The sequence below is a fragment of the Cyrtonyx montezumae genome, unplaced genomic scaffold (genome assembly GCF_038088225.1).
Source record: "Cyrtonyx montezumae isolate F1298 unplaced genomic scaffold, pur_monq_1.0 scaffold_7, whole genome shotgun sequence".
Taxonomy (NCBI): domain Eukaryota; kingdom Metazoa; phylum Chordata; class Aves; order Galliformes; family Odontophoridae; genus Cyrtonyx; species Cyrtonyx montezumae.
The window spans coordinates 11,865,650-11,891,670 of record NW_027072078.1 but is presented as its reverse complement, the minus strand read 5'-3'; the positions used below and the strand labels follow the sequence as shown (position 1 = coordinate 11,891,670).

Here is a 26,021-nt window from a genome sequence, read left to right as displayed (position 1 = left end):
GGCCCCTGCCCGCACCGCGCGGCCGGGGGAGGTGCCGGAGGCGGTGCCGAGCTCTCCCGGCCCGGCCCCACGCAGCGGCGGCGGGGCGGAGGAGAGGAGGCCCCGCCTGGCGCTAGTGAAGCGGTTGCTGCCCTTCGTCCCGGCTGGAGGACACGCTCTCTCCGAAGGATGCACGCTCTCGACGAGGTACGGTGGCGGCCCGCGGGGTAGAGCTGGAGGAGCGGGAAATGGCGGCCGGGCTGAGGGGGATGGGGGCCGAGCACCCCCTTGTTCGTGCTGGGAACCAGCCCAGGCGTTGCTCTGCTGTTTCTGCCACGCTCAGCGTGTCGTTGGTTTGCTGGGAGCCTCCTACAACAGGGGTGAGGAAAGGCATCATTAATGACGGGGTGTTGTTTTCGTTTTGGATGTTGAAGTGAAGTACAGAACGTGTGTTGATTCGCTCCACCTCTAAAGGCAATTTTCTGAGCAGTAACGTTATCAGGAGGGTCTGAGCTGTGGCTCGGGATCAGGCTGGTTTGTTTGTAGGCAGACCTGTGTCTCACGTGCTGAAATGTGGGTGCTCATGCAAACACACATTAACGACACTGTGCTGCTTGTGGGCTGCTTACAGAAGCTCATATCCTTCTCAGACCTGGAGCGGTTTGGGGTTTTTCTTGGCTTCCAGGGTACTGATCTTAAAACTGGTTTGTAATGGTCTCAGCCGTGAGCCAGCAGCATTCAAAGCAGTACCCGCAGCACTAAGTTGTGTGTTTGTAATTTGTTGCAGCTGCTGAAAGTGGTTGTGGGCTGGCTTCATCTTTTCCACCTGTGTGCTGTTGCCCTGGTGCCCAGGTGTCAGCATTGAAGCACTGATTGTGAACCAATCCGAAATATGTTCTGTTAAATATCAGAGAATTCCCGAGGTTTGTTCATCCCCGAGCTGAGGGGAGGCTGCAGCTCCTCACAGGGGAGCAGAGGGGCTGCACTGATCTCTGCTCTCTGGTGACAGTGACAGGGCCCGAGGGATCAGCATGGAGCTGTGTCAGGGGAAGGGCAGGCAGGTATTAGGAAAAGGTTTGGTGCCAGGTGGCTGTGAGTATGGAATGGGCTGCCCAGGGCTGAAGGCCCAGCCCCGACGTGCTGGACTTCAAGGAGTGTTTGAACACTGCTTGTCAGAACTAGGATTTGAGATTTAGATTTGGGCTCAGTGATCCTTAAGGATCCCTTCCACTCAGAATATCTGTCAATTTTGAGCTTGTGTACAATTGCAGGCGTTATCCATCTTGTCTTCGCAATCTCTTCCCATGCCCGCTGCCACAACCCTACCCCGCTGGACTGAACAGTCCCATATTTTAAGACTGTAAGCCTGAGAAAAGAGAGCTCCTGGGAGAACATACTGCTTTGTGTTCGTGTGCTGTGGTCTCTGGACTATGTTTGAAATCCATCATTGAGATTCTTGCTTTATAGCTGAAACACATCTGCTGTTTGTAGTCAAGTTGAATGAAAAGATTGTGTTAAGGGAGGAAAAAAATAAGTATGAGCTTTAGAGTCCATGTCCTTAAATAACTGTCCTATCTCAAAACTCTCTGCATGCGTTCCTTATTACGACATGCACTTGTCACCTCCCTCAAAGGCAGAGAGGCCTTGCTGAGCGATCTCAGGAAACTGCAGAGCTGGGGGTCCCCGGCCACAGCTGAACAAATGCTGGGTTCTGCACTGCCCCAGGCCATCTCCCGCGGTTCCTCATACCACTCACTCCTCCCTGGGCACATGTCCTATAGCAGTGCTGTTGGGCACTGGCAGAGCGCTAGGCCCATGTTGCAGCTGGAGAGCCAGCAGCCTGCCCTGGGCTGCCATGTGTCCCTGAGATCTGGGCTGGGCCCTCACCCCAGAGGGCAAAGTCATCTAGTGCTGGGAGAGAGGAGGAGTAACACAAGTCCCAGTGTGCACTAATGTACCAAAAATGGAGAGGGACTCAACTGGTTTTGCTTTTTTATTGTGATTATGATTTTGTATTGTCCTTTTAAATGGCCTCTTCCTCAGAGCTCAGGAAAGAAGAGGTGAAAGGTCTTGGGGAAGGATGAGGAGTTGGGATGGGGAAGGATGGGTGATGGGGAGCAGCAGCTGGTGCAGGGACTCTCTGGTGGATGGTGACATTTCAACGCCAAGAAGGAAGTTGAGAGCCCCTCACGTGCTGATGGATATAGCACTGTCTCATGGCAGGATCTTGGTGCAGGCTGGAGTGCCTCAACAGAAGTAAAAGTATGGGAGACCCTCCAAAGGAGGGCTACTTCCTCTATCCTAATCCAGTGTGATGCTAACTGGATTTCTGACGTGGTAACTTGTGTCAGCTCTTATGCAAAGCCAGTTTTATTCCTGTCATTTGACATTTGTCAAGCCTCCTGCTCCTGGTTGTTAGTATGCCTGCAGCTGTGGTACACCTGATTCAAAGGGGATACAGCAAAGTGGATTTTAAGATAACTGAAAGTGTAGGGTTTTGTTTTAACCAAAGCAATTGCATCTTTTCAATTTCACTCAAATTTAACACAGCATTTTAAGGTTTAAAAAGATAATAGAGGGCATGTCATTCTTGTAGGGCATTTCATAGGAAGAGCTTTGGTTTGTTGTGGTCAGACTGTAAATGACTGTACTGGAAGTTGCTGGGCTGGGCTGCTGCACATACTGCTGCTTTTTTTTTTTCCTCCAGAGTAGCTACATTGTAGGTTAACATCCTAAACTGTCCTGTTTCCAGGCACAGACAGATAGAATAAAATATATTGGTCTGTCTTTTTTTCAGCAGCTCATAGGCCTTCCTGCAGTGCCTTCTGATGTGCCCTGTGGTTTTTCAGCTGGTGCACTTGCTGTGCACGAAGGCTTGTCTTTGCTCTCACGTTTGTATCAATATCTTTCCTTGCCTTTGCCATACTGGGAATGTTTCATGGCTTGTTGGGGATTCCATCCCTTTCTTTTGCACACAAGTAGAAGTAAAAATGTGCAAAAAATGTCAACAAAGTTGGTCAAAAATGTGCAGTGTCATCTGTATGAGTTTGTATCGGATATCTGATGGTTCAAGAAGAGCACAGGGATGTGTCTGTGTCTGTCAAGTGTGTAATTAAACTTGAGAGTCTGTGAATTTTTCCTGTGTCCAAGTTCAAGTGATTCAGGGTCAGAAGGCAGAAATTGGAACTGATGGTGGGTGTCTCCATCAGAAAAACAAAGCCTGTACTGCAGCTGCACCCTCACTTTGAGGGAGCAGGAAAGGTGAAGCAGTGCTGCTTTCTTCTCGTGAGGATCACGGCTGGCTGTGCATGGGGTGCAGTAATGTAGCGTGGGCAGTGTGGTGCTTTGTGCTCTTAGCAGTGAGCTGGCAGTAAGCAGCTGCTTTGTGCTGGCAGGAGGAGATGCCCTGTGCAGGGCTGTGAGCATGGTGCGTGCAAGGGGTGGCTGGGGCACTCAGCCCAAGGAGAGCAGGACTGGGATCGATCCTGAGAGCATGCAAGCTCCTGCTGGAGCGGGCACAATGGAGAGCCACACTCCAGCACTGACCAGCAACAGGGCCACTGTACAGAGGAAATACCACTTAAATGTAGGAAGATTTCTGCTGTGAGGCTGGTCAGCCACCAGAGTGGGTTGGTTGTTTGGAGAGGCTGCGTGGTTTTGTCTCTGGAGATGTTTAAAACCAGTGCTGGGCCAACCTGCTCCAGTTGGCCCTGCGCTGAGCAGGGCTTGGACCAGGGGGATCTCCACAGGGCTCTGAACCCCCTCCTCAAAGTGCCCTACGTTTGTGGGCCAGCAGCTTTCTGGCCCTGTGCATTACGTTGTGTTTTTTTCAGCTCAGATACACTGGTCCAGGGACAGCACTGTGAGCTTGGGGGGCGGGGGGGGAGGTGTTTAGGGCCATCTTCAAAAGCATTCACCTCAGCTTACATTGTGATGCCTGAGGTGTATGTAGGAGTGCCCTGTGTTGTGGTTTGCTAGTGTTTCAGTAACCTCAGGCTACGCAGTGTGCGTGCACATTAGGCTTTGTGTATGTATACATATTTGTGTGGATGTACATTACGTATGCAGATACTCATGTATTTACTAGTATAAATTCTATGCACTTATGCCACCATACATGCACCATTTGTGCCACTGTAGTGTATGTATTTGATACCTAGTGCTCGCTTACACGTCTGTAATATGAACATACAGAATGCGAGTTAAACTGTGCTGCTTTCATTTATGTTAAAACATATGTTGTGTGTATATATGGTACTTTTTACACTTATGCGTATTGATAGGTAAGTCAGCTGTTCACTAAAGAATTTTGGCTTCATCTGTTTCCCGTGGCACAGCCCGGGCAACGTAGGGAGATCTGCACAGGGGGTGTGAGCACACCCAGGCTGCCTCAGCCCCTGCCCGGTGCTGTGGTGCTGTTGCTCACCATCCTGTCCTGCCTTTCCTCTGCCATCGAGCAGACCTGTTGCGAGCTCACTTGGTTAAGTAAGTTCCCCCAGGTCTCTGTTTTGTATTGCTGTGGACAAATGTTTGTGCATTTTGTTGCGGAAGCAGCCTGGCTGTGGTAATATTGTATCTTTGGTGTGTCCCAAGAGCACCAATTTCTAGCTGTAGCTGCAGAGCTCCTAGCTCTGTCATTGCCTTAAGCTGTGCCAGGGGTGGTTCGAGTTGGATATTAGGAAAAATTTCTTCTCCTGAAGGAATGGTGAAGTACTGGAACAGGTGGCCGAGGCAGGTGGTGGAATCACTGCTCCTGGACGTGTTCAGAGAGCAGATGTGGCACTTGGGAACGTGGGTTAGTGGACACAGTGATGAAGTGCTGATGGTTGGACTAGATGATCTCAGTGGTCTTTTCCAACATCCAGGATTCTGTGATTTCCTTTCAGCAAAGCAACCTGTCGAGTCTTAACGTCTTAAACGTAGAGATGAGTCACAGGGCTTCTGATGAGATTTTCCCTGCGTTGCTTTATTTTTTCTGTCTTTTTTGAGAGGAAACGGGACCCTAGGACCAAGCAGCTGCCAGTCAGTAGCAGACTTCACTGCTAGGTACGGAGGCAGGTCAGATCCTTGACAAGTTTTGCTAAGCCCCAGCAGTGCCGTGCCCGGCTGCTGGGCTGCTAGGAACCGCAGCAGCTGGCCTGCTGTGTGAGATTGTCACCTGCCCCTCTGCAAGGGGCAGGTCCCTTAGGGGGAATGGTGATATTTACAGTGCAGCTGTTGATGTTTGCAATGTTCAGCTTGCTTTTCTGATGCCCCAGTGAGCCTGGTTGTGGCTAGCTCATGTAATTCTCATAAGAAAACCACTATTAGCAGAACAATGTTTAATTTCAAAACCTTTATTTCACACTTCTATACAAATATCCACAGGTAATTTCTAATAATGGAATGACGTAGCATTGTTAGCTGGTATAGAAACAAGTCTGAAATCGAAGTATAACAGTGATGTGACTTATTAAAAAAATAATTTTCAGTTTAACACTGCAAAGACATTTGTGTTCCTCGGGGAGCGCCACAATCTGCTCTTAAATCAGGCTGGGAGTAGTTGGCTGTCGAGCGTCTTAGCACCTCATTAGCCTGGCTTCTTATGCTGTTGAGCCTTGCAGTGAATATGCTGTTTAAAAAAGCTCAAAAACTGGGTAACAGTTCAATGCATTTGTCAGGGTTCATAAAATCAGGGTCGTATACCGAGAATATTTAGTTGGGAGGAAGAAGAGCCTACTAAATTAATGCCCTTTCTATAAGGATAGCATTTTAGGCGACCGTGGCTTCTAAAAAGGTATCTTAAAAGTTAGTAGCAGAAATCAGACACCTGATGACTGCCCTCTTAGCAGGATTTTATCCTCTGAGAGGAAAAAGTACCAAGAGGTTTTTGCATAGTTCAAACTGCTAACAGCCAGCGTGCATTCGTCTTGAACAGAATTTTGTCTTAGGTAGAATAAACAACTGCAAACTAATCTTCATTCTTGGGGAGTACCAGTGCTTTACAACAAGGGCAAAAAAACAGTGAATTCACTCTTTACAGTTTTATCAGTGATGAGATTTGCTGATAAGCACAGCATTGTGGCTGTTCTCTTAACAGCGTTCAGGTATTCAAGAAGGTTCAGTAGTCTCAAAGTGGATCAGCTCAGATCCTCAGAGTTAAGTTAGGCATATACAGCCTTGTCAAGTGCTTCCTAAGAGCTGTAGTAGTCAAAGCCATTTGCCAGACAGGAAGTTCTTATGAAGCTGGAAAGCTGTTTCCAGAGAACCTATCGCTTCTTCTAGTAAAGTATAAAGCTGTATCTGAAGACCTGTGCTTGGTGTCAGAACTGTTAAACAGTCTGAAGTAATGTACAGAGTTGTATTACAAGACCTGGTAGTTTCTATTAGATTAAGTTACAAATATGAGGAGAAAAAAAAAAAGACCCCACGTACATCACTGGAATAAATATTTACATTTTTAGTAAGAATTGGCACCTTCAGTGATTTATTAAAATGCAGTGAAAGCCTCAGGTCTCATCTTCTGAAGTTCGTAAGCACAGTGGTTTCAAGGTTCAGGTAAGTCTTTGGCCTAACAGTTAGTCAAAGACAACAATTTTATAACGAAAATAAATACAAAAATGTCTAAAATATATATATACAAAAAGTACATCTAATATTCAAGCCTCGTTTTAAAAAACTAACCAAAAAAACAACCTGTGTATATTTGTTGTGAGCAAGATTTACACAATCTGATTTTTAAGAACAAGCAGCGTGACCTATTGTGCATACAGCTGCAGACGATGCTTGCTGTAAGCCCTAGCTACTGTGGCAGCAAAGCGTGTGACTACATAGATTTGCACATCTTCCCGTGCTGCTTGGACTACGTACGTTAAGGCCACAGTGTGTCTGTAAGGGACCACGGGTCGAGGGAAGGTGAGAACCTACGCTGACCTCAGCCGTGCATTCCTGGCCTTCCCAGGAACGTCAGGGTCAGTGAGGGAAAGGTCTGCCGGAGCGGGTTTGCAGGGTCTGCAAAGAGCCCAGATCAACAGTGTCTTCTAAAGCCTGAGTTAGATTTGAAGGGGGGGAAGAGGCAGTGTGGAAATGAAGTAATGCCAATAAGGACCGACAAAGCATTTTAAACTGTGCAAACAAAAGCTGCAATATAAGTAGTAATATCTACAATCAAACGGCGGACGTGTCCATAGTGTTCGTAGGTCTGACTCCATGAGTTTACCATTAATGAAAGCATTACACTCTATCTGAACTTCGTGGAGGGAAACAACTCTTCCTTAAGAATAACTTTCATTCTCATTCCATTTTGTGAACCACTGTTTTGTCTCAAGATCTTTGCATTTTCCTCCTTTGATCTCTCGTTCTTCTTTTCGGATTCTTACAGCGTGATAGCGGGGGACACTGTCATCGTACCTGGAACGCTGGAAGAACCCGCACTGGGACAAGGAGAAAAAAGGGGAGTGTATGCTGGAGTTGCTGTGGATGCATTCTTCATAAAGGTAAGAAAACTGAATACAAGGAGATACATACTCAGAACGCACCATATGACTATTCCTCTAAAGCTGTTCTGTCATATATTAAGAAAACTCCATGCTAAAGAGGTACGTACAGTTCAGGAATGCTCGCTTCTCCTGAATCAAAGGAAGGTATGTACTTCATTACCTTCCTGTATGTTGACATCATTTACTGTTCAACTTATAGAAAGATTTCCAGGGCTTTCAAGAAAAGCTTACACTAGGGTTTTGTTTTCAAAGCACCATCACCACTCTAGTCACATACACACATCGTACTACAACACGAGTCTTGCTTAATTTGTCTGAGGGAAAAAGATGTAAATTCTAATTTTGTAGTATTCTATGCCAAACATCTCTATACAAAATACAGAATATTTGTGCCCTGGAAGTATTCTTTTGAATCAAAACTACTATAAAACTGATTATTATTCTAAGCAGTTAAGAACAGACTGAAATGAACATTTGAAACAAAATAAGCTTTGGCCACAATGGTACAGTGATAATGACTGGCAAACACTTGACGTGTTATAGGTTTCTGAAGTCAAGATTAAAAGTACGAGACCTTGTGCCAAACTGTCATTATAGACTACTGGCAGAAAAAAAAAGGAGGTGGGGTTTCATTTGCTACTTGTTTTAAAGAATGTTTAAGAAAAAACAAACTTCAACAGACCTATATTTTAAGAGGAAAGAAAACAAAACAACAAACAACGAAGCATAGCCAAAACTTTGGTCCATCTCTTAGTAAAAATTTGATTACACAGATTCAACATATTTTAGGTAAGAATTCCTTCCCAACCCCTCATTTCAAAGCATCTCTAATTGATATCCTGTACGTGCATATATTATCTTGAGTAAAGGTTTGTAGAAGCATAAGCTGTCATGCATCCTGGTCCCTTCCACAGAGAAGTTTCTTTTAGAAAAGCACACTCCAAACTGAAGGAAAATAGGCGTTCCCACAGCAATTACCTTTTACTTATGAAAATTCCTTTCATTATTAGCAACTTTATTTTTAAGCATGCAGTAAAAGGTTAATGAAGCAAGTTTATCTCCTAGGTAGTTCTAGCTGTAAATATTAACTCCGCATCATTGATTACCATCTCTAAAGCTTAAAAAATAACTTATGTTGTTTAAAATGACTAAAAACCACTGCAACAGATCAGTATGTTTTCTAGAGAACTAGAAGCTTCATAGACCAAGGTAGACCATTTGTGTTTATGTACACCTAAAGCTGAAAACCTATTAACAGAACAAGCAAGCAAGTAGTGACAGTCTGAAATCCAAAAGTTAATAAAACATAGGCAGCAAAAGCTTCATCGTTAGCCACCACACCCACAGCACGTGCCACCACAGCTAAAGATTAAAAAATAGCATCAATTACCAATTACAGGAGTAGATCAATACTATGCATCAGAAGTAAGCCTCTCTTTATCAGATGGCTGAGCATGGATCTCAGCCTTGTGATATGTGGCATCGTAATGATCTTTCTTACTTCTTTTGAAGAAACCACACTACAAGGAAGCAAGGTATTGAGTCAATTTCAGTGGACCAGAAGACGTTAAACCTATCAGAACCAGCTAGAACAACCTTTCCATAATCCCTTCACAGGTTCAGGAAGTTTTCATGAGAACAGTCGGCTGCTGTTACTAGATTTGAGAACTTCTGGGACTAACTTACTCTGTACAACAGCAAAATAACCTGGGGCATAAGAATATTTTTTTAGAGGCTTTGTGATAAAATTGTAATGCACTGTTGTTTTTTTTTAGGACAAGCTACTTATAAAGCGTTGTCTGTAGCAACTAAAGCTGTCTGTGAAAGCAGCAAGATCTCTGCACAGAAACCAACTGATGCACAGGGTAAGTGCTTTGACCTGTTCAACAGAAGCATTTATCTCATCCCCAGCCATGTAACTTCCTGTGATGTACACTGTTTGTCCTTCAGAAGATGACTTATTGTTTGTCATCAAAAGGAGGAGTTCACAGTGTGTGTACAAGAGCATTTTCATGTGCAGTAGAAGACTAATAGTTGTAACCTAACTGCTCATCTAAAACGTTTATGATGATTCATTAGGAAGGCTTGCAACAGAGACTGCTTCTTCAAGAAGAAAGGAATCAAAAGCATCCTATGAGAAGTCATCTGTAGCAAGCAGTTAAGTCCAACAATGCCACCTGCTCCAGTTTCTCTGAAAGAAAGGATACTCCTCTTCACCCACTCTTGGTAAGTGAGTGTCTCCTATTCCCATCAGCCTATACTAACTGCCTAAGCCAGTAGACAGCAAGAACAAAATGACTACCTTATTCTATGTGGAATCACAGTTAGTTGTAGAAATACCAAAGGCAGTTAAAAAAGTACTTTTTTTTTTTTCTTTTGCAAATGCTTATTAACTTTTCCTTTTAAATACTGATTTACTCCTTTAGGGTTTCTAAGATAAAGAGCCCAAACTAAAGAAATTCAACAGAAAGGTAATGTGCTATTTTTGTACCTTTTGTTGTTGTTCTTGGTTTTTTCATCTACTCTGAGTTTAATGGTTATTTCTAATGCTGTGAGAACAAAGCCCTGCTAGAACATCTGTTCACAAAGATTTACACCTAACTACTGCAGCCCCACGTGTCACCCAAAGGTACTGAAGGTACTACAGTCTCTGGCCAGCTGTCTGAAGCTTTGCCCAAACCTCAGAACACTTCCTTTTTGAGGCTCTAGAAACAGAAAAAAAAATCCTATCAAGGTTAGAAAAGAGTTTTCTTATATCACCGTTTTCACACCAGATGTGCCAAAATTGAGGAAGCAATACAGGTAATGTACAGTCTGAGCCATTTTGTTGTGTTCTGAGTCCCAAATGCACAGCAAAAATACTTAACTGTTTGTTTAACTTGTGTGCTATCCTGTCACTTGTATACCAAGAAAGTTAAATAATCAAACAAGTCAGAACTTACCTTCCATAACAGGAATACCAGAAGTGCAAGCATCAGTACTCCAGCAAAAATAGCCACTGCAATGATCCACCAAGGCACTCCCGTATAAAGCGCTACAGGTTTGGCAGGAAAGACAGTAACACGCACCTAGAGGTAAGGAAATATGTAAAGATTGAAAGACTGTTTCAAAAGCATCCATTTTTGATATTAATCTACAATTTTTAGTGGTAGCTTTTTTTCCTAAAAGGTATTCTCTCCTTACAAAATGTTTTTGGAGAAAAAGTTTCTATGGGTATCACTTCAGTGCAGTAGCAAGTTTTGCCAACCAAATTAAATGCAAAAAGGATTACTAATTCAAAATTTGATTTAAAAAAAAACCCAATATATGAGTTCCTTTTGCTTTAGAACAGTTTATCTTTTCCAGTCTTTGAGATAAGCTGGAAACAGAACATAGTATGTGGTTACCATTTAATGCTGAACTTACCTGAGCAGCTTCATTTGTGAGTTTGACGTTCTTAGCTGCAGCAGGAACACTGATTGAGGCTCTGACAAGAATGTCCAGGTAGTTCATCTTGGAGTATTCCTGTTCCAAACCAAAACAGAGTTATTAGACATATGACAGGAAAGAACTGTGAAATTTCAGAAATGGCAAAAGGACTTACTTCCAAGAAAGTACTGTTCCACAGTCTGGAACGCAGCAGAATCGATGCCTTGCTGTCAAAACCCTTCAGAGGACATTTTATGTCCACACACCGTGCGTTCACCTTGCAGTCCTGCAGTTACAAATTTTTACATGTAAATAAAGCATCTTCACAATTCTGCAGCAGGATTTAAAATTGGACTCTCTACATAATCATATTTAGGCACAAGAACCAAAATCTGTACTAACAAATTCTGAAAGCATCATTACTTGGATTTAAGATAGGGCTTTGATTTGTTTCTATCATTCTTCACACTGCTAAACTCCAGAAAGCCCTGCTAGGAGTGGAGAGGGAGGTATCCAACAAGACTGTAGTTGATGCAGTATGCTTACCAAGGTCTTGTATTTTCTTTCTGAAAACAAAGAAAACATCTTGCTGTCTGTAATCTGCTTCTCCGCAACCTCACGCTTTCTTCTTGAGTTATGGGATTCCTTTAAAATAAAATGGTTTGTAACTTATCACAACTGTGTCTTAATTCTGTCTCTTCATATAAGTGCAAAAACTATTTTTGTTCCCAGATCAGCACATATCAGTGTTATATACCCGGTGTCCTATATTCACTGCTTATAACAGAATTGTGACAATTTGAGAGTCACTGCTAAAAAGCCAGCTGCCTCCTTTGTTTTGACATGCCAGTGAGTTTTTAGATACAAAAAGCTGTTCATGCTGTTTCTATTTTTGTTCTATGTCTATGGCATTAATGTTACTACGGTAATAGATTTACAGGTGATACGGTCGGTACATACTGGTTTGGTTTTATTGAAATACATACTGATTACTCACAGAAAGTTTATTACCAATCAACAGATAAAAATAAGTATATACAGTTTTAATAGCTAGAACTACACATTGGTGAAATGTGTTAAAGCTAAGAGCAGTTTCATCCTGGGAGAACCAGTGGTGCCAGATGTAGTCACCACAACACAGCATTTGTCCTGTAGCTTACCTCATGATCTATTACCAAATCTCTTAGTAACCTTAGCCCCTAACATATTGCTTATGTATCATGGCTTACAACTTCTCTGAAACAAAAAAATACTTCTGGAGGTGAACTAATCAGTGAACAGAAGATAGGATAACATACCGCAACATGCAAAAAGTTGATTTCATTCTGTGGTTGACAGGAAACCTTTTCCAAGCCCTTGGACTCTATTTTCATCAAATACAGCAGCCATTTGCCATTACTAATTTCTTTTGGCCACTGGATGTCCAGGGAAGCTGTACCAAATGCTTTCAGTGGCCTGCCCAAGTTGGTTACCTGTGAAAATAAACCTTCTTTACATTGTGCACTCTGTTGCAAAGGGATTTGTCACCATTACTGACTTGGAGTCATGCAGCAACATGTTTGAGAATTAAAACCCATAAGAAGAGAAACTAAGTGCTGCTTCACATTTAAAAAACAATCTATGTTACTCACTCTGAATTCATACTCTATGAGGTTTCCGATATTATCTTCAGATTTCATAGCACTCTCACCAATGATGTTACCTCCAAAATATACCTGAGAAGGCTTAGCCACTCTGTTCAGGTGAGGTGGAGAGAGGAAAAGAGTCAGATTTTAATTAAGTCTCCAGCAGAGGTGTTCCTCCCCCCAACCTGTGCCCCTATTTGTTCTGCTATCAACACTTACCCAGTGAGAGATAAAAGCAATTCAAGAACCACTTTAGCACTGGCTGTAATTGCAGTCGAATTTACTTGAGTGCTCGTTCTACAATGGAAAGGAAACAGTGCTGCTGATTTCACAAGTTGAGAAGTTTTTCACTTTACTATTAAATTGCTTTTATGAATCAAACCATTAATTCAAAATGTTTACAGCTGTATGCAAAACCATAGTGTGCACAGACACACACAAAGAAAACTTACGTCTCCAGCTTGAGATTAATGTCCAAGTCTGTGGTATCAACGTTAACTTTGGTGGTACTTAAGATCAGATAAAAGGTTACCTAGATGGGAAAGAACATCCGTGAAAAGTGAACAATTTAAAAAGGATATCAATATATGCAATATTACAGTAACACCCCATCAAATTGTACAGTTAAAAGACAGATCTAGACCAGACTTCCAGTTATGACAAGAAGCTGGGAAGACCACAGTCAGGAATCATCTAGCTTGAGTAAAGTACGTGCAACTCACGTTGGAGTTTCTCTTGAATGGATTTCCAAGTTCACACTCTGCTTGAGAACCATTCTGGTTAGCACCACACGTCAGCTGTTTCTCCTGAATAAATAGAATGCACGTGTAATTCAATTTGTGTTAAAAACATTTAAAATTTGAGTAGCCTTTCTCTTAAAAACACTTACAGGATATCCTCTCATCTCCCTGAACGCAGAGTAAGTCAGACTGTCTGGAAAAGTTGCAATTAATTTAGCTTCATATGCATCTTCTCCATCTTTTTGTGGATTTCTTGCATCAGATGGATTATTTGTCACCGTTATTTCCAGGGCAATATCTTTTTGATCTTTTAGAACGAGTACTGGAATTCCATTTTCACTGCAGAAACAGAATATACAGAGCTGTGCATTAGGGAAACAAACATGTTTCAGTTTCTTACTATGGTTTACCCAAACATTATTCTCTGTGTTAATGAAGAATTACTGTAAAGAATGTAAACATATGAATGGTGATCGTTTTTTGTGGCACGGTTTGCTAAATGCTGATCATTCACAGTATGTAAACATTCTTCTGTTTTCTTTTTTACACCTCCTTTCCAGTATTGCTGACCCTCCAAGGAGGAGGGATGCAATAGGATGCTGGATTGGTATTACAGGGTAACAATTTCTCCATTATCTTCTCTGTAACTGCTTGCCTTAGGCTACCAGGCTAGGGTATACTATAACTATATAGTTAATAGTACCACACAGAACTACTGCAAAGCTGGTTATCATTTCTGCAGCAATTAGAAACCTTATTCTAAATTTTAGACTAAATCTCCATGGTTGCAGCTGCTTTATATCCACCATTTGACTCTGTACCATCACTCTTCTAAAGCTAAGCCCCACTCCCCCATGATCGTCACCCTGACACATATAACTACACAGGACTCTGTCTGCCAGGCCAACAGAACAAAGCTGTTCTACTTCCCAAAACAGTATAAAAAGTTGGGGGGGGTTTCAGCACTTACATTGGTAAATAGGTAAATCTGTCTTCATTTCCCTCTCTAGTACAAAACTGGTACTGAAGTTTCAGATTGCTGTGACATTCATTGTCTTCTCCACATCCTTCTTTCAAGAACTCCACCTAAATAAAACCAAAGCATCTTAATTGCATGCCACAGGGCACTGATTTAAGACTTCACTGACATAGAGCCCTAATGCTGTTACAGCATCCTTTCCATGACGGAATTAAGAGTGCACATTTTTTGTTGCTGTTGCTATGTGGGATAAGTGCACAGCAGGAGATGAAAGATTCCTGTTGTTATTTAAAAGCATGCTTCCTCCTAAATATGTTTGGGGAGGATTGGGGGGGGGGGGAGAACAGGAAAAGCCCAACAGCCATACGATCTTCCCTTATGTTACAAAAGAAATGCAGGACCAATTTCAGAACATTTAGTAACACGAAGTACAAAACTTAAGTCAGTCCAGAGCCATGCCAGTTATTTCCTTTGGTCATAATTTAGTTTTCTACAGGCTCAGTTCAGTGACTTAGCAGGGTACAGACTGCTAGGAAAATATGCTGTTAAATGCTTACCTTTGTGATCGTGGTTTCAGATTCGTTTGAATTCAGTATTGGTATAAGGTCTGGAAGTGCTCTCTCTTTTCTGGGGGATGATGAGCCAGACTCCAGGCCAGCAATATTAACGCTGACTGCTATGGGAATTGGGCGTAGCTTGTCTTTGATTTTTTCCTGATAAGAATTGTAAGTGGCACAGTTAGCATGCAGTGCAGAGATGACTAGCTTTTGATACACGTTTTAGAACAGGAAGTAAAGCAGCATCTCCTTCGCTATACTGCAATATTCCAACTATTCATTATTTAGAAACACATATTTCCTAAAAAAATGCATGAACACAACAAATCCCAGCATTACTGTATTCTCTTCTGGCATCCTAATGTGATTAATTTCTCTTAGAGTTAAGAATTACTAGGAATAACACATGGCAACTCAAGCAAATGAAACATGCTGTAACAATAAAACAACACACTTTCTTCCTATTAAGTAATTCCAAGGTCTTGAATTTCCCATAGCCAAAAGCAACACTGGAAGCTCGTTACTCCTGATCCACAGATACAGAATTTGCTCAGCTTTTGGAGCAGCACTACTTTTAGGGGTCAGCATAGCAGCAAAGTGAGAAGAGAGCACATACCAAGTGTTTCTATTGTGCCCATTCGAGCCCTCTAAAACCCATGGCTTGAAATCCTTTCCCAGTCAGTCACACAGTTAAAATTCTACAACTACTTCTGTGCCTCCCAGCAGCTCTCAATGTTTGGCATTTGTTCACTCTGTATTGTTCTAAATTGGTTCAGCTGTCTTGACCTCCACAGCACACTGCATTGGCTACAACTTTTATTCACTCTTTGAAAGAAAGGCAGCAGGAAGAAGCAACACGTGTGCAGGGAATAGTAAAGTACTGCTCAGTTCTGGTTGTCTCATTTCAAAGCCTTACAGTGCACGTGATTTTTAAGTTACATACATACAAAGATACCACAAGGCTGAAAGAGCACATGCTTTGTTTTAAATGAAATAAAAATTAATTGTGCTGTCTTACCTGCAGCACAAGCTTGGCTGTCACACACTGCTTGGAGTTCTGCCCCATTAGGGTGGTACTTGCAGTGAACTGGTCAGATAGATGGTCTTTAAACCGCACCCTAGATGGCAGGCCTAATTGTCTCCTCTCGCTTTCTGCTTCAAACGTATAGTTGATCTCTATATGAAGAAAAAAAATAGTTTGCTATAAGAAAGAAACCTTGTTATGGTTAAACAAAAAAAAATCAAGAATGATTTTACAGCAACATTCTAGAATAGTTTCACCCAGTGCTAAGTTGTACAGATTCTTTCTGTTACCTACAAAGCCTCCGTCTGTTCTGCCTTTCTGTAGCTGAGGGGACACATATCCAATGGAAACTTCCAAACAAAATCCTCCCTTTAGTCAGTAAATTCCTGTTACTTTACCAATATTTACAGCTGGCAAGAGCAGTTGTAATTGATGCTTTAGAGCCAGTAGAGGGCTGAGATGAAAAACTGTAAATGCTCTGACCTGATTTCTTGCTTTCTGTCTTGTCCCAGATAGCACCTAAGCCATGCAGCCAGCAGGATTTTGAGGTCAAAGTCCATCGTTCATTCTAACACTGAAACGGTAGTCTTGAGCTTTCTAGCTATGTCCGCTGAGGCAGGGAATACCATGGTTTGACAGATGTAAAGTCTGTCCATCTTTCACCATCTCTGTGCTCATCAAGCTAATTTCCAGTGCTTAGGAGTGTGCATGTGAGTGGCCTCCAAGTGCTAGAAGCACCTGGGCTGCTGAAGGACCAGGACCCTATTCAAGTGCATCTATGGATTTTATACATAATTCAAAAACCCAAACACTACAAGAGGAAGAGGAGGTTAGAGCTTAGAATTCTTCTTCTTTCCTCTCAAAATCCTACAGTTTTCACAAATACAGTGAAAGCAGTATTGTAACGAGAAAAAAAGCAGATGTCAGAAACTGATGCTTTATGTTTTTATAACTACATGTATGACAGACTCCCAGCCTCCTATTAATACAGATTTATCACTTCAGTAATTTCCACAAAGCTATTTATTCAAATACAGAACACTTCCTGTAGGGTAAGTCTCCACTTAGAAGCAATGCTTATTAATGATAAAGAAAATGAGCTTTAAAACTATTTTCTAAAGCAGCAAACTGGAGAGGCAAACTGGTTATCATCTGTATGGCAGCCATTTGCTCACTGGTGGTTGTGGCATCTACAAAGTTTCAGTTGTGTCTTTTACCAGCAAACTTCCTAACACACCAGAGTTTCTTTAAGGGACAGTATGTGCTGCTCCAAGTACAGATACTGCATAGCTGCCTGTCCTTAGTACTAGGTCACATTTTAAACCTGTCATAGTTGGAGATGAGTCATAATTTAAGTACTGTTCTTCCATAATACCATCTCAGTTACACACACACGACAAAGATTACAATTATTTCTCTTTAAAACTTACTTATTCTTGGATTTAAATTCCGAGGGTTTGCAGTATATTGAAAACATGCTTTCACATCCATCCTGTAAAAAGTGCCAAGAAATTAACATTGATAAGACATGGTCCAGTGAACTGAAAAGTTTTAACAGTCCACTGAATTGTTATGAGTCATATGACTCTGCTTTTCATGTTAGAACAACCACTTGCTGCTTACTAAACTGAATTAACGAAGCACGTAAAAAACGTTTAATGAGCAGTTAGAAAAAATATTTTCTGGGATTTGCTTTTACGTCTCATTAATGAGAAAGCTGTTCAAGTTAAGATACCTTAACGTTAAAATACCTAAAATGTTAACAGTCCTAAGTGGCAAAGCGACATTCATGGGCTGTCACATCCCCCCACCCTTACAGTCACTGACTGAACACATTTTGATACAGAAATCTCAACACCACAACTTCTGACAGAATAATAATTGAAACATTACCATATTTCACTGGGGTCTTCAGAGTTCTTTTTCTTCAGGTCAAGTCTGTCAGGCTGTACTGTAATGCTTTTTGTAATGCTTATGACAGGTCGAGATCTTTATTTGGGGGGAAAAAAACAAGGAATAAAAAGAAGAGGTAAAAAAAAACAATGAATTTCAGTTAAAATTAATGCAACAATTCACATGAATCAGTATCTTTATGCCTGCACTGATTGGCAGCGAAAATACCCCAAGAAACATGGGGTTTGGTTTTCATAATGGTAAGAAACAAAACAATTTAAAGCTAAGCAAAGCAAGTCAGAGTAAGTGACTACAACAGTGACTAGGAAATGCCTAATGAGGGAGCACAGTACACTAATGCAATGTTATGGTTATTTTATACACTCGCAGGAAATTAAAAGTGATGGTTCCCATGCCAATGGTAATTCAGCCCTTGTGAGCAACTGTAGGTACTGAAGTTCATTCAGATTAATGTCCAAAACAGCTTTAATATGGAGCCTGGATGGCTACGGGAAACAATGTTTTTATATCCCAACTCTTCTGCATGCAGACTGCAATCATTTAGCCTTGCAACTCTTCCTTTCTTTCTCTTTTTGGATGGGGATAAGAAAAGGCAGCTGTTTAAATTAGAGTCCAAACAAGCCACCTCACTCTTTTTTTTTTTTTTTTTTTTAATCAGATTTAACTGGGTGACTGCTTTTGCTGTTCGTGAGCATAAAGGTTGAGTTCTCAGTTCTACAAGTATTTTTGTAATGCCCTTAAGATTGAAGTTTCTTTTGACTGATTAGAGCATTTAATAATCTAATCCATGTCCATTCCACCTAGTTTCTTCCCTTCCACAAGCCGTATAAGCTGCTTTTGTTACACACTGTTTCAGTGCATTTAAAGGCATTCCATTCCATTAACAGATTCTATACACCTTAGAGACAGGATCATCAAAAGATTGTAGGAAAGGCAATTCTCCCTGAAGGGCGGACTTCTTTTCACCACCAAAATTAGGATAACCAGTCAGTGAGTTTCACCCCTCCCTTTCTGAGACCTGATCATCACTACCAGAGCCTCGAACTTCACATAGGATTCACTGCTCTGAGGAACAGATAGTCCTCTTCTGCTCATTACCAGTGAATTCAGTTTAACAGTACGTTAAAAAAAAAAACCTGTCTGTAAAAGACCACAAGGTCATACTGGTACATCCTTAATTAAGGCCTGTGCTAAAGAAATCAAACAGGATCCTGGCTGCAGCACTTCTTCATTGCTATTTCACAGACCCCACCACAGCCTCAGCACTTTTGAATCTCTGCTATGGAAGCGAGGTTTTCCTTTATTGTGTTCCACCTTCAATAAAGTAGGATTACAGTTATATAATAGCAGCAAAATAGAGCTGCAGTGCACATCAGCATCCCACAGCACGTGTGCACATTCACCCCCTTGGCCTGCACCCATCAGAACACAGCTTCTCAATAAGAAACAGGGAACGAAGTAAAAAAACAATTTATGGATGTTTTTTCTCAGAATTTCTAACTTATAACAGAAAAAAATACACTCCAGGCCAAACATCTATTTTGTTATTTCTAAGCAGTTTGATTTTAGAAAACTGAAAATCTTGGTATAATTAATTACAGTCCTGTAATGTAATACCTGAACACAGATACAGAATCTGAAAGGGAACCAACAGCAATATCAGGGTAGGAATTTTTATCCAGGTCCATGTTTCCAGCAATAGAGTAACCAAAGAAATAGGTGCCTGTTTTTTCACCATCAAGAATCTAAAGAGCAAACAGATTGTGGGAATTCAGACACTGAAAAGCTATAAAACTGAAATACTTAAGTGAACATCATTGCCTTATAGAAAAAAAAATAAAAAATAAACACCTCTATCTTCAGATAAATGATAACTGAAGTACTAAGATAATTTCCTTAAGTACAGAAATTTTGCCCAGGTGATCTTCACTTGCAATAGGCAGTATAGGCACTTGAAACTTAAACCCTTGTTCCAGAAAATATTCTAACAGTATTCTAGAAAGTATAATTAAGTTCTCTTCTCACCTTGCTAACTGAACACAGAAAAAAAGGCACAAACACTTTCTGTGAAAAAAAGGAAGGGAGGAAGAAATGGAAGATAAAAATGAAGAAAACAATATCTTCAGAAGAAGAGAAAAAAAATACGTTACAAGGTGAGCATTTCATCTGAACCAAGGGCAAGGAACTACTTGAGAAATCCCAGAATTTCTTTAAAAGAAAAACTTAAATCATCTACAAAACTCTTTACTTCTCTATGTATTATTGGTACCAATGGATTGTCCCAGCGAGAAAAATGCACAATTAAAAATAATAATAATCAAGAACTCCTAATCCCTTTGGTCAGCAATGCAATCTTTGAAGGCTCCTGTAAATCCTGCATATCTACCAGCAATTATAGCAATGGAGAGGCAAAAGGCTGACAGCCCCATCATTCCCTTAATTTTGTGCAAGAATAATTATATACAAGTTAAAGTTACCATTACCTGTGCTGGTTTTGTATTTATTCCATTCTTGGATCCATGATAAATATATACTTTGCCAAAACCATCATATGGAGCACCTACTGCAATATCTGTTGAAAATAAGGTGCAATACATAAACAATTCTTACTCTTCCTTTCAGCTTTCAGCTGTGATAAAGACAAATGTTCAAAGTGTGGCATTAGCAAAAAAATGGTGTGCACTCAGTCGTTTTTCACTCACCTGGATATCCGTCCTGATTAATGTCCCCAACGTTTTCAACTGCAAGACCAAACATGGAGTCAGTGGTCCCATTTAAGCGAACAGGTTTGATCCCTTCCCATTTGCCTCGCTGGTTCATGTAGATGTACACAGCACCACCGATATCTCCACTTCTGTCAAAGTACTGCGGGGCTCCAACAACGATGTCTTGCCACCTTAAAGGAGGGAAAAAAAATGGTGCTTGTGCTGAAGAGCTCTGAAAAGTAACTGATAAAGACTATAATCTCAAGGTCATCAGTCAAACTGCTGCTAAGCAGAGGTGATTAAAAAGTACTTCCAATTAGTTAGGCAAAAACAGCTGGCAGGGGATACACTGAGACTGTAAGTCACTTACGCTCCCTGTGTCACATACAATAAACTTCTGAGCCTTCCTTTGGCGTGAAATTTATTTCTTCTTTGTTTAAACTTTCTGAATTTAAGTACACCCCATGTCTGTAATTAAAAACAGACTGTGTTCTGCGTGACTCTGACATGCTCCCCATTTCCCCCAGCAAAACACTGAAGATTGTTCCCTATACTACCAATGTGAAAACCAAAGCAAAAATGAGTCAAAGTGCTATCCCACACAGGCAGCAAGAGTTAACCAAGGCCATACCCATCACTGTTGAGATCCACAACAGCCACATCATAACCGAAAGAAGAAGCCAGCCCTTCTCCTTCAAACATGTGCTCCAGTGAAAGCGCTCTCTGATTTTTCTCTTTTTTCAGTAAAACAACTGCTCCACTATGGTTGGCTCTTGGTGCACCAGACACAAAAGTCATCTCATCCTGGGAGACGATTCCTTTACCAGAGTCCAAAGAGAAACCTTTAACAGAGGAAGAAACAAACAACTAAGTGCTCATATTGTTAACAGGAATAGTAAACTACCCCACTATATTAAAGTGGCACATTGAAGTTTGCTATAACAGAGTATGATATACTAGGAATTCTGTGCGTGTTTGTAAGTCTACACTCTACCAATATGTTCCATTTAAGTTATCTCCCCCACAGAATGTATTTTTTCATTGCTCACTCAGGTCTCCATTTTGCAGCCAGCAAATACAAGATAACTTTATCTAAAATGTATCGGCTTAGAAAGGACTAAGCCTTACCACTTGAATATAGCTCCAGTACTTCACCTCCAACATTATTATAAAACTTCTACGTACAAGTCAGTATCACTCTGTTGCAAACATGCAAGATGTACTGCACATGCTTAATATTCTACATTAAATGATGTATTTGAGAATCACTTTATCCAGTAGTGGTGAAATCGGCAATTTTAATTGACTGCAGCTCTAGAGGACACGTTTGAATGAATTCAGTCTCAAGTGTTTTTATAGAAGGTAATAGACTTAAAAATACATTAAAATTGGAACAAAATAATGCATATACTGTCATGGCCAATAAAGCTCAGAGGGAGAAAATAGCAGCCAGCAGATAGCAATCGCCCTCTTGAAACACTTCCCCACTACTACTGAAATTCTCAATTACAGCAATGAGACAGTTTCAGAAAAAATCAGGGAGAGGAGTCCGCTTTGTGAGAGATATGAGAGGGTTTGGAGAAATGCATCACAAATCAGTGCTTCTCTGAAGCCAACTTATTTTACAAGTTACTCTTCATCCCAATCCCTTCTGTTGCATGCTTTTACTTGCAATGTCTTTGTAATGAGGATGGAAGGGAGAGTATCATGTCAAAGGTCTGAAGATTGTGTTTGACCAGATGCTGCCACCTCAGGTGGTCACAAACCTAAGTAGCTATTCATCATTACATCCACTGATTTGTCCACCTGTATGCTGGGAGGCAATGTTTTGTATACAAACTGATCTGGATGAGTATCAGATACTGCTGTCAAAAATAGAAGACCTGCAAACATACGAGTGAAAGATTGAAGAGAAAAGACAAAACATTTCAGCACAGCAGCTATAACCACGTATATTTACTGTCTAAATATAGGGAACAGCAGTGCCAGCCTTGCCTTCAGGAAGTTTCGATTATGACAAACTAAAGGCAGCATTTACACTTAGATAAATGCAACACTGCATTTATTATGACATTGCAAAAGTTCTGTTTTGTAAGACACACGCACACAGTAAAATGTTTACAGCAAAAGTCACCTCTGCAGCACCACTCCTCTTCCACACGAAAGGCACACAGAAAGCTTGCCTTTCTGAAATAAGCTCTTAGAATTTTTTACACCCAGTAACCACACTACTCACGTTTAGCTCAAGTTTATTTCTTCTAACAGACATGCAGCTCTAAGTTGGCTCTTTGCTCAGCTTGCTTTTATATCAATATCTTTCCTATTTGTTCAGCTTTTCACACAGAAATTCCAGCTTTTGAGTTACCAGAACTGTTACCTGCTGCCTAAGCCAAAAGCACCGGATTAGTACAGCACAAAAATCTGTACTGGAGTAGAAACATTCGTTACACTTTGCACTAGAGATACTTTCAAAAAAGGAGAGTGACCTATTGCCTTTACCAATTGAATATTCATTACCCTAAGGATATATTTTTGCTTTTGTGTTTGCACAAAGCTCAAGACCCTCCTCTGCAACACACGCACACAAAACACAAACATTACTGACATTACAGTACTTTGAAAGCCTGTAAAAATGCCACTCAGTTTTTAAAATCTTCAATTAAAAAAAAAAATGCACTCAGGCCAATTACATCTAGAAACTCAAATGTTAGTAAACCCTTTAATACCACATAGCAGTGACTAAAGATTATGGATCTAAACACGGTACTTACCGTTAGGCAGTGATTATAACCACTCCCTGAGAACGTGTAGGCCTTCATCATTGCTCTTAAATATTTTATTCCCCTAGCAGCACTTCTGGGTACCTCAGAAGAGTCCCATCTTACTCATAAATGTGGAGGAAGATGTGCATTATCCCAAACAATTTACATTTCACAGGGTCTTCACATGAACAGCTTACTCCTCCCATTCCGTACTATTGCACCAGACCAGGATCACAGATGTTTAAGAAGCCTAAAGAGATTTACCATATGTACTTTGTCCTACCTAAATAACTGTTAGCTGGAACAGGAACTAGATTCTTATCTTGGCGGCTCTCGTCACCAACTTCGTAAGGCCCATCATCAAAGATACCCAGATCATAAAATGTCTGATTCTTTTGCTCTGCACGAACCACCCCTGAAGGAATGAAATGACAAAATAAAAGCAAATGAATGATAAGGGAGAAAAATAATAGATAAATGGTTCCCAGCTAGTACTAATTACCATGAATGAGACAACGACTGCTGTTTAAACAGGACAAAGGCAGCCTAGCACACCGGCCTTTCAACAGGCCATGAACGTCTAAACTCAACCTGTGTGACACAGCTTCTTGCTATCCCATGGAGATGGCATGCAGTGATCTGGAAAACATGAGATACTACGAGAATTCTCAACAACAATACAACACTGACCTGGTCATGGAGCACCCTCAGCCCACTGTGCTTACTTTCATAAAGTCTCTCTTAAAAGGGAGGTTCAGTCCACAGAAACACAACTAAACAAAAAATACTGTCCAATTGTGGCAAACACTGGGAATATATTTAGAAAATATTGATATGTTTCATCATTATTGCTTATACTGATAATGTTTACTGTTCAATAAGATGTGTGCTTCCCTTTTATTGACAAGAACATTTACCATTTTGCCAAGTACATATATGTTTTTCCATGATGTAGAAGAGTACTTATGGCCAGCAGACTGTCACAGCACTTCTCTGCAATTAACATCAAGCTCTGAACTGAGAATTTGGCCAGACTGTGTTGAAAAGAACAAATATGTGGAAGATTGAACCTTCACACAAGTACACCTTGTGCCAGGGCTTAACTCAGACTTGGCATGGTTCACGTAGCAGGCACAGGTGTACAAGGGGAGAAGCTTTAATGATGTAAGGATCAGTGTTCTAAAGGAGGGAAGCACTTACAGCTGTTGGTGTTATTAAGTGCAAAAGGAAAAATGACTAAGAGACGAGGCTGGCCTCTTAGACGCTGCGCAGTATAAATGTATGGAGAAAGATCTAAGTTTTTCCCCCTAAGTTTTGGGATGTTTCCTGTACATGATATAGAGTCCTTGTCTCTCAGTCAAATCATCCATAGAATTTAACTTGAGCAAATATCTATGGATTTAGATATGAATATAGGCAGCTTTGCTGTGTTCAGTTATCTTCCTGCAATCCTCCAGTATAGAATTTGAGAAGCACTCCCTTCTACAGAATTCACAAGAAATAAAGAGAATATTGAAGGATATAAAAAATCTCTCAGTGCAGCTATCCAACACGTGCTCAAATTCAGAAGATTGGGCAAATAACTTCTGATTAATTTAGTCATTTGTCCCAGTGCAAAATATCAAAGCAAGAACTCAATCCTGCCTTAAGATTAATAAGGGAAAAAATTGCTGTACATAGATGCAAAGTTCCGTTATCTATTCATAAGCAGTTCTTCATAAATATTTAAAGGGCATTTAATAAATATTTTTGATACAGGACTGAAAACCAGGTAAAATAAGAACGTGAAGGGTTTATTTTGCCCCTTCCCACCCCCAAAAAGGGGAGTAAGAACCTTAGGATCCAACATCTGCAAAAAATCTAAGAGGAAATGGGAAGGGGGACGGTCTAAATTTAGCAGGAAGGAAGCTAGGTCATACCTTTCCAATTGTAAGTGCCTGGGGCACCAAACACAATGTAATGATAGTCTTTAGTAAAAGTAGCAGCAACACCTTGCTGACAGGAACCAAACTTCTCATGGCCTCTTAAGCGACCATCACAGAAACTCCAAACGCCATTATCCATATCATCCTTAATAGTGAGATCCTGGCTCAGCACGTAGCACCTCCCGATGATGTCCCGGGTTTCCTGCACTGTGTTTACATACTGCCTTTTCTCATAGCGATGTGCACACGTCTGTAAGATAGAAGATAGTAAGGAATTCTTTTTGTATGTTTGTATGCAAGTTAGCAAAGAAAGCTGGTCTCCATAAGCAATACTTCATGCTAGCACAGCTCTCCTTGGTGGTACATGTATGCTGCAATGCAGAGAGAGCCCGTCCCTCTTTACTCTGGGATTCAGGGGTTTTAGCCCTAAAGCTTTCACTGATACATAACAGCTGTCTTTCAAGAAGAGAGTGGACAACACCCCTCTCTCTAAACAAACAAACAAATAAACAAAAACCAAGTGTCTGTGTTTCCCCCCAGCTGTAACAGTTAACTAATCTAAGTGCTTGTGTAGGACACAAGGAGCTGGGTCAACTGTCCACACCTTTTCCAAAGTCACCTCTTTCAGAAAAGCGCCACACAAAGGAGGCTGAAAGCTCTTCTGGTGAGAGCAAGGGAGGAAAGAGCTGTTCCGACTTCTTATGGTGGGTGTTTCATTTAGGGGATAAGCATCCCTGGGATGAATAAAAGCAGCAGTACTGAGTATAAGTTGTTCCTGAACCCAGCCATTAGACTTTTCACCTAGGAAGAGAATTCCAATCAAGTACAAATGATGATGAGCCACCAGGATAAGGAGCGTAACCACCAAATCATTTTAAAAAGAGGTGGAACAATCAAAGCCCTTTGACAGCAGTGTTTTTGCAGA

At 41.1% G+C, this 26,021-nt stretch overlaps 1 protein-coding gene across 2 annotated transcripts in view; it reads right to left on the bottom strand.

Moving 5' to 3' along the window:
* Positions 1–6,026: 6,026 nt before the first annotated feature.
* ITGA6 (integrin subunit alpha 6) overlaps positions 6,027–26,021 on the bottom strand; it is a 36,509-nt gene continuing 16,514 nt past the window's right edge. The window contains exons 4-26 of one of the 2 annotated variants that reach the window (XM_065751162.1): positions 25,091–25,346; positions 23,455–23,586; positions 21,041–21,251; positions 20,407–20,600; positions 20,188–20,276; positions 19,322–19,449; positions 17,684–17,779; positions 17,221–17,282; positions 15,785–15,942; positions 14,767–14,922; positions 14,201–14,316; positions 13,380–13,569; positions 13,213–13,296; positions 12,943–13,022; positions 12,710–12,787; positions 12,497–12,599; positions 12,164–12,337; positions 11,412–11,510; positions 11,041–11,151; positions 10,863–10,961; positions 10,400–10,525; positions 8,848–8,977; positions 7,319–7,391 (exon numbers count right to left, since the gene is read on the bottom strand). In XM_065751162.1, coding sequence (XP_065607234.1) covers positions 8,870–8,977; positions 10,400–10,525; positions 10,863–10,961; positions 11,041–11,151; positions 11,412–11,510; positions 12,164–12,337; positions 12,497–12,599; positions 12,710–12,787; positions 12,943–13,022; positions 13,213–13,296; positions 13,380–13,569; positions 14,201–14,316; positions 14,767–14,922; positions 15,785–15,942; positions 17,221–17,282; positions 17,684–17,779; positions 19,322–19,449; positions 20,188–20,276; positions 20,407–20,600; positions 21,041–21,251; positions 23,455–23,586; positions 25,091–25,346 — 2,850 coding nt within the window. In that variant the 3' untranslated portion in view covers positions 7,319–7,391; positions 8,848–8,869. Of the gene's footprint in view, positions 7,392–8,847; positions 8,978–10,399; positions 10,526–10,862; positions 10,962–11,040; positions 11,152–11,411; positions 11,511–12,163; positions 12,338–12,496; positions 12,600–12,709; positions 12,788–12,942; positions 13,023–13,212; positions 13,297–13,379; positions 13,570–14,200; positions 14,317–14,766; positions 14,923–15,784; positions 15,943–17,220; positions 17,283–17,683; positions 17,780–19,321; positions 19,450–20,187; positions 20,277–20,406; positions 20,601–21,040; positions 21,252–23,454; positions 23,587–25,090; positions 25,347–26,021 lie in introns of both variants that reach the window. The other variant, XM_065751161.1, reaches the window with a different exon arrangement.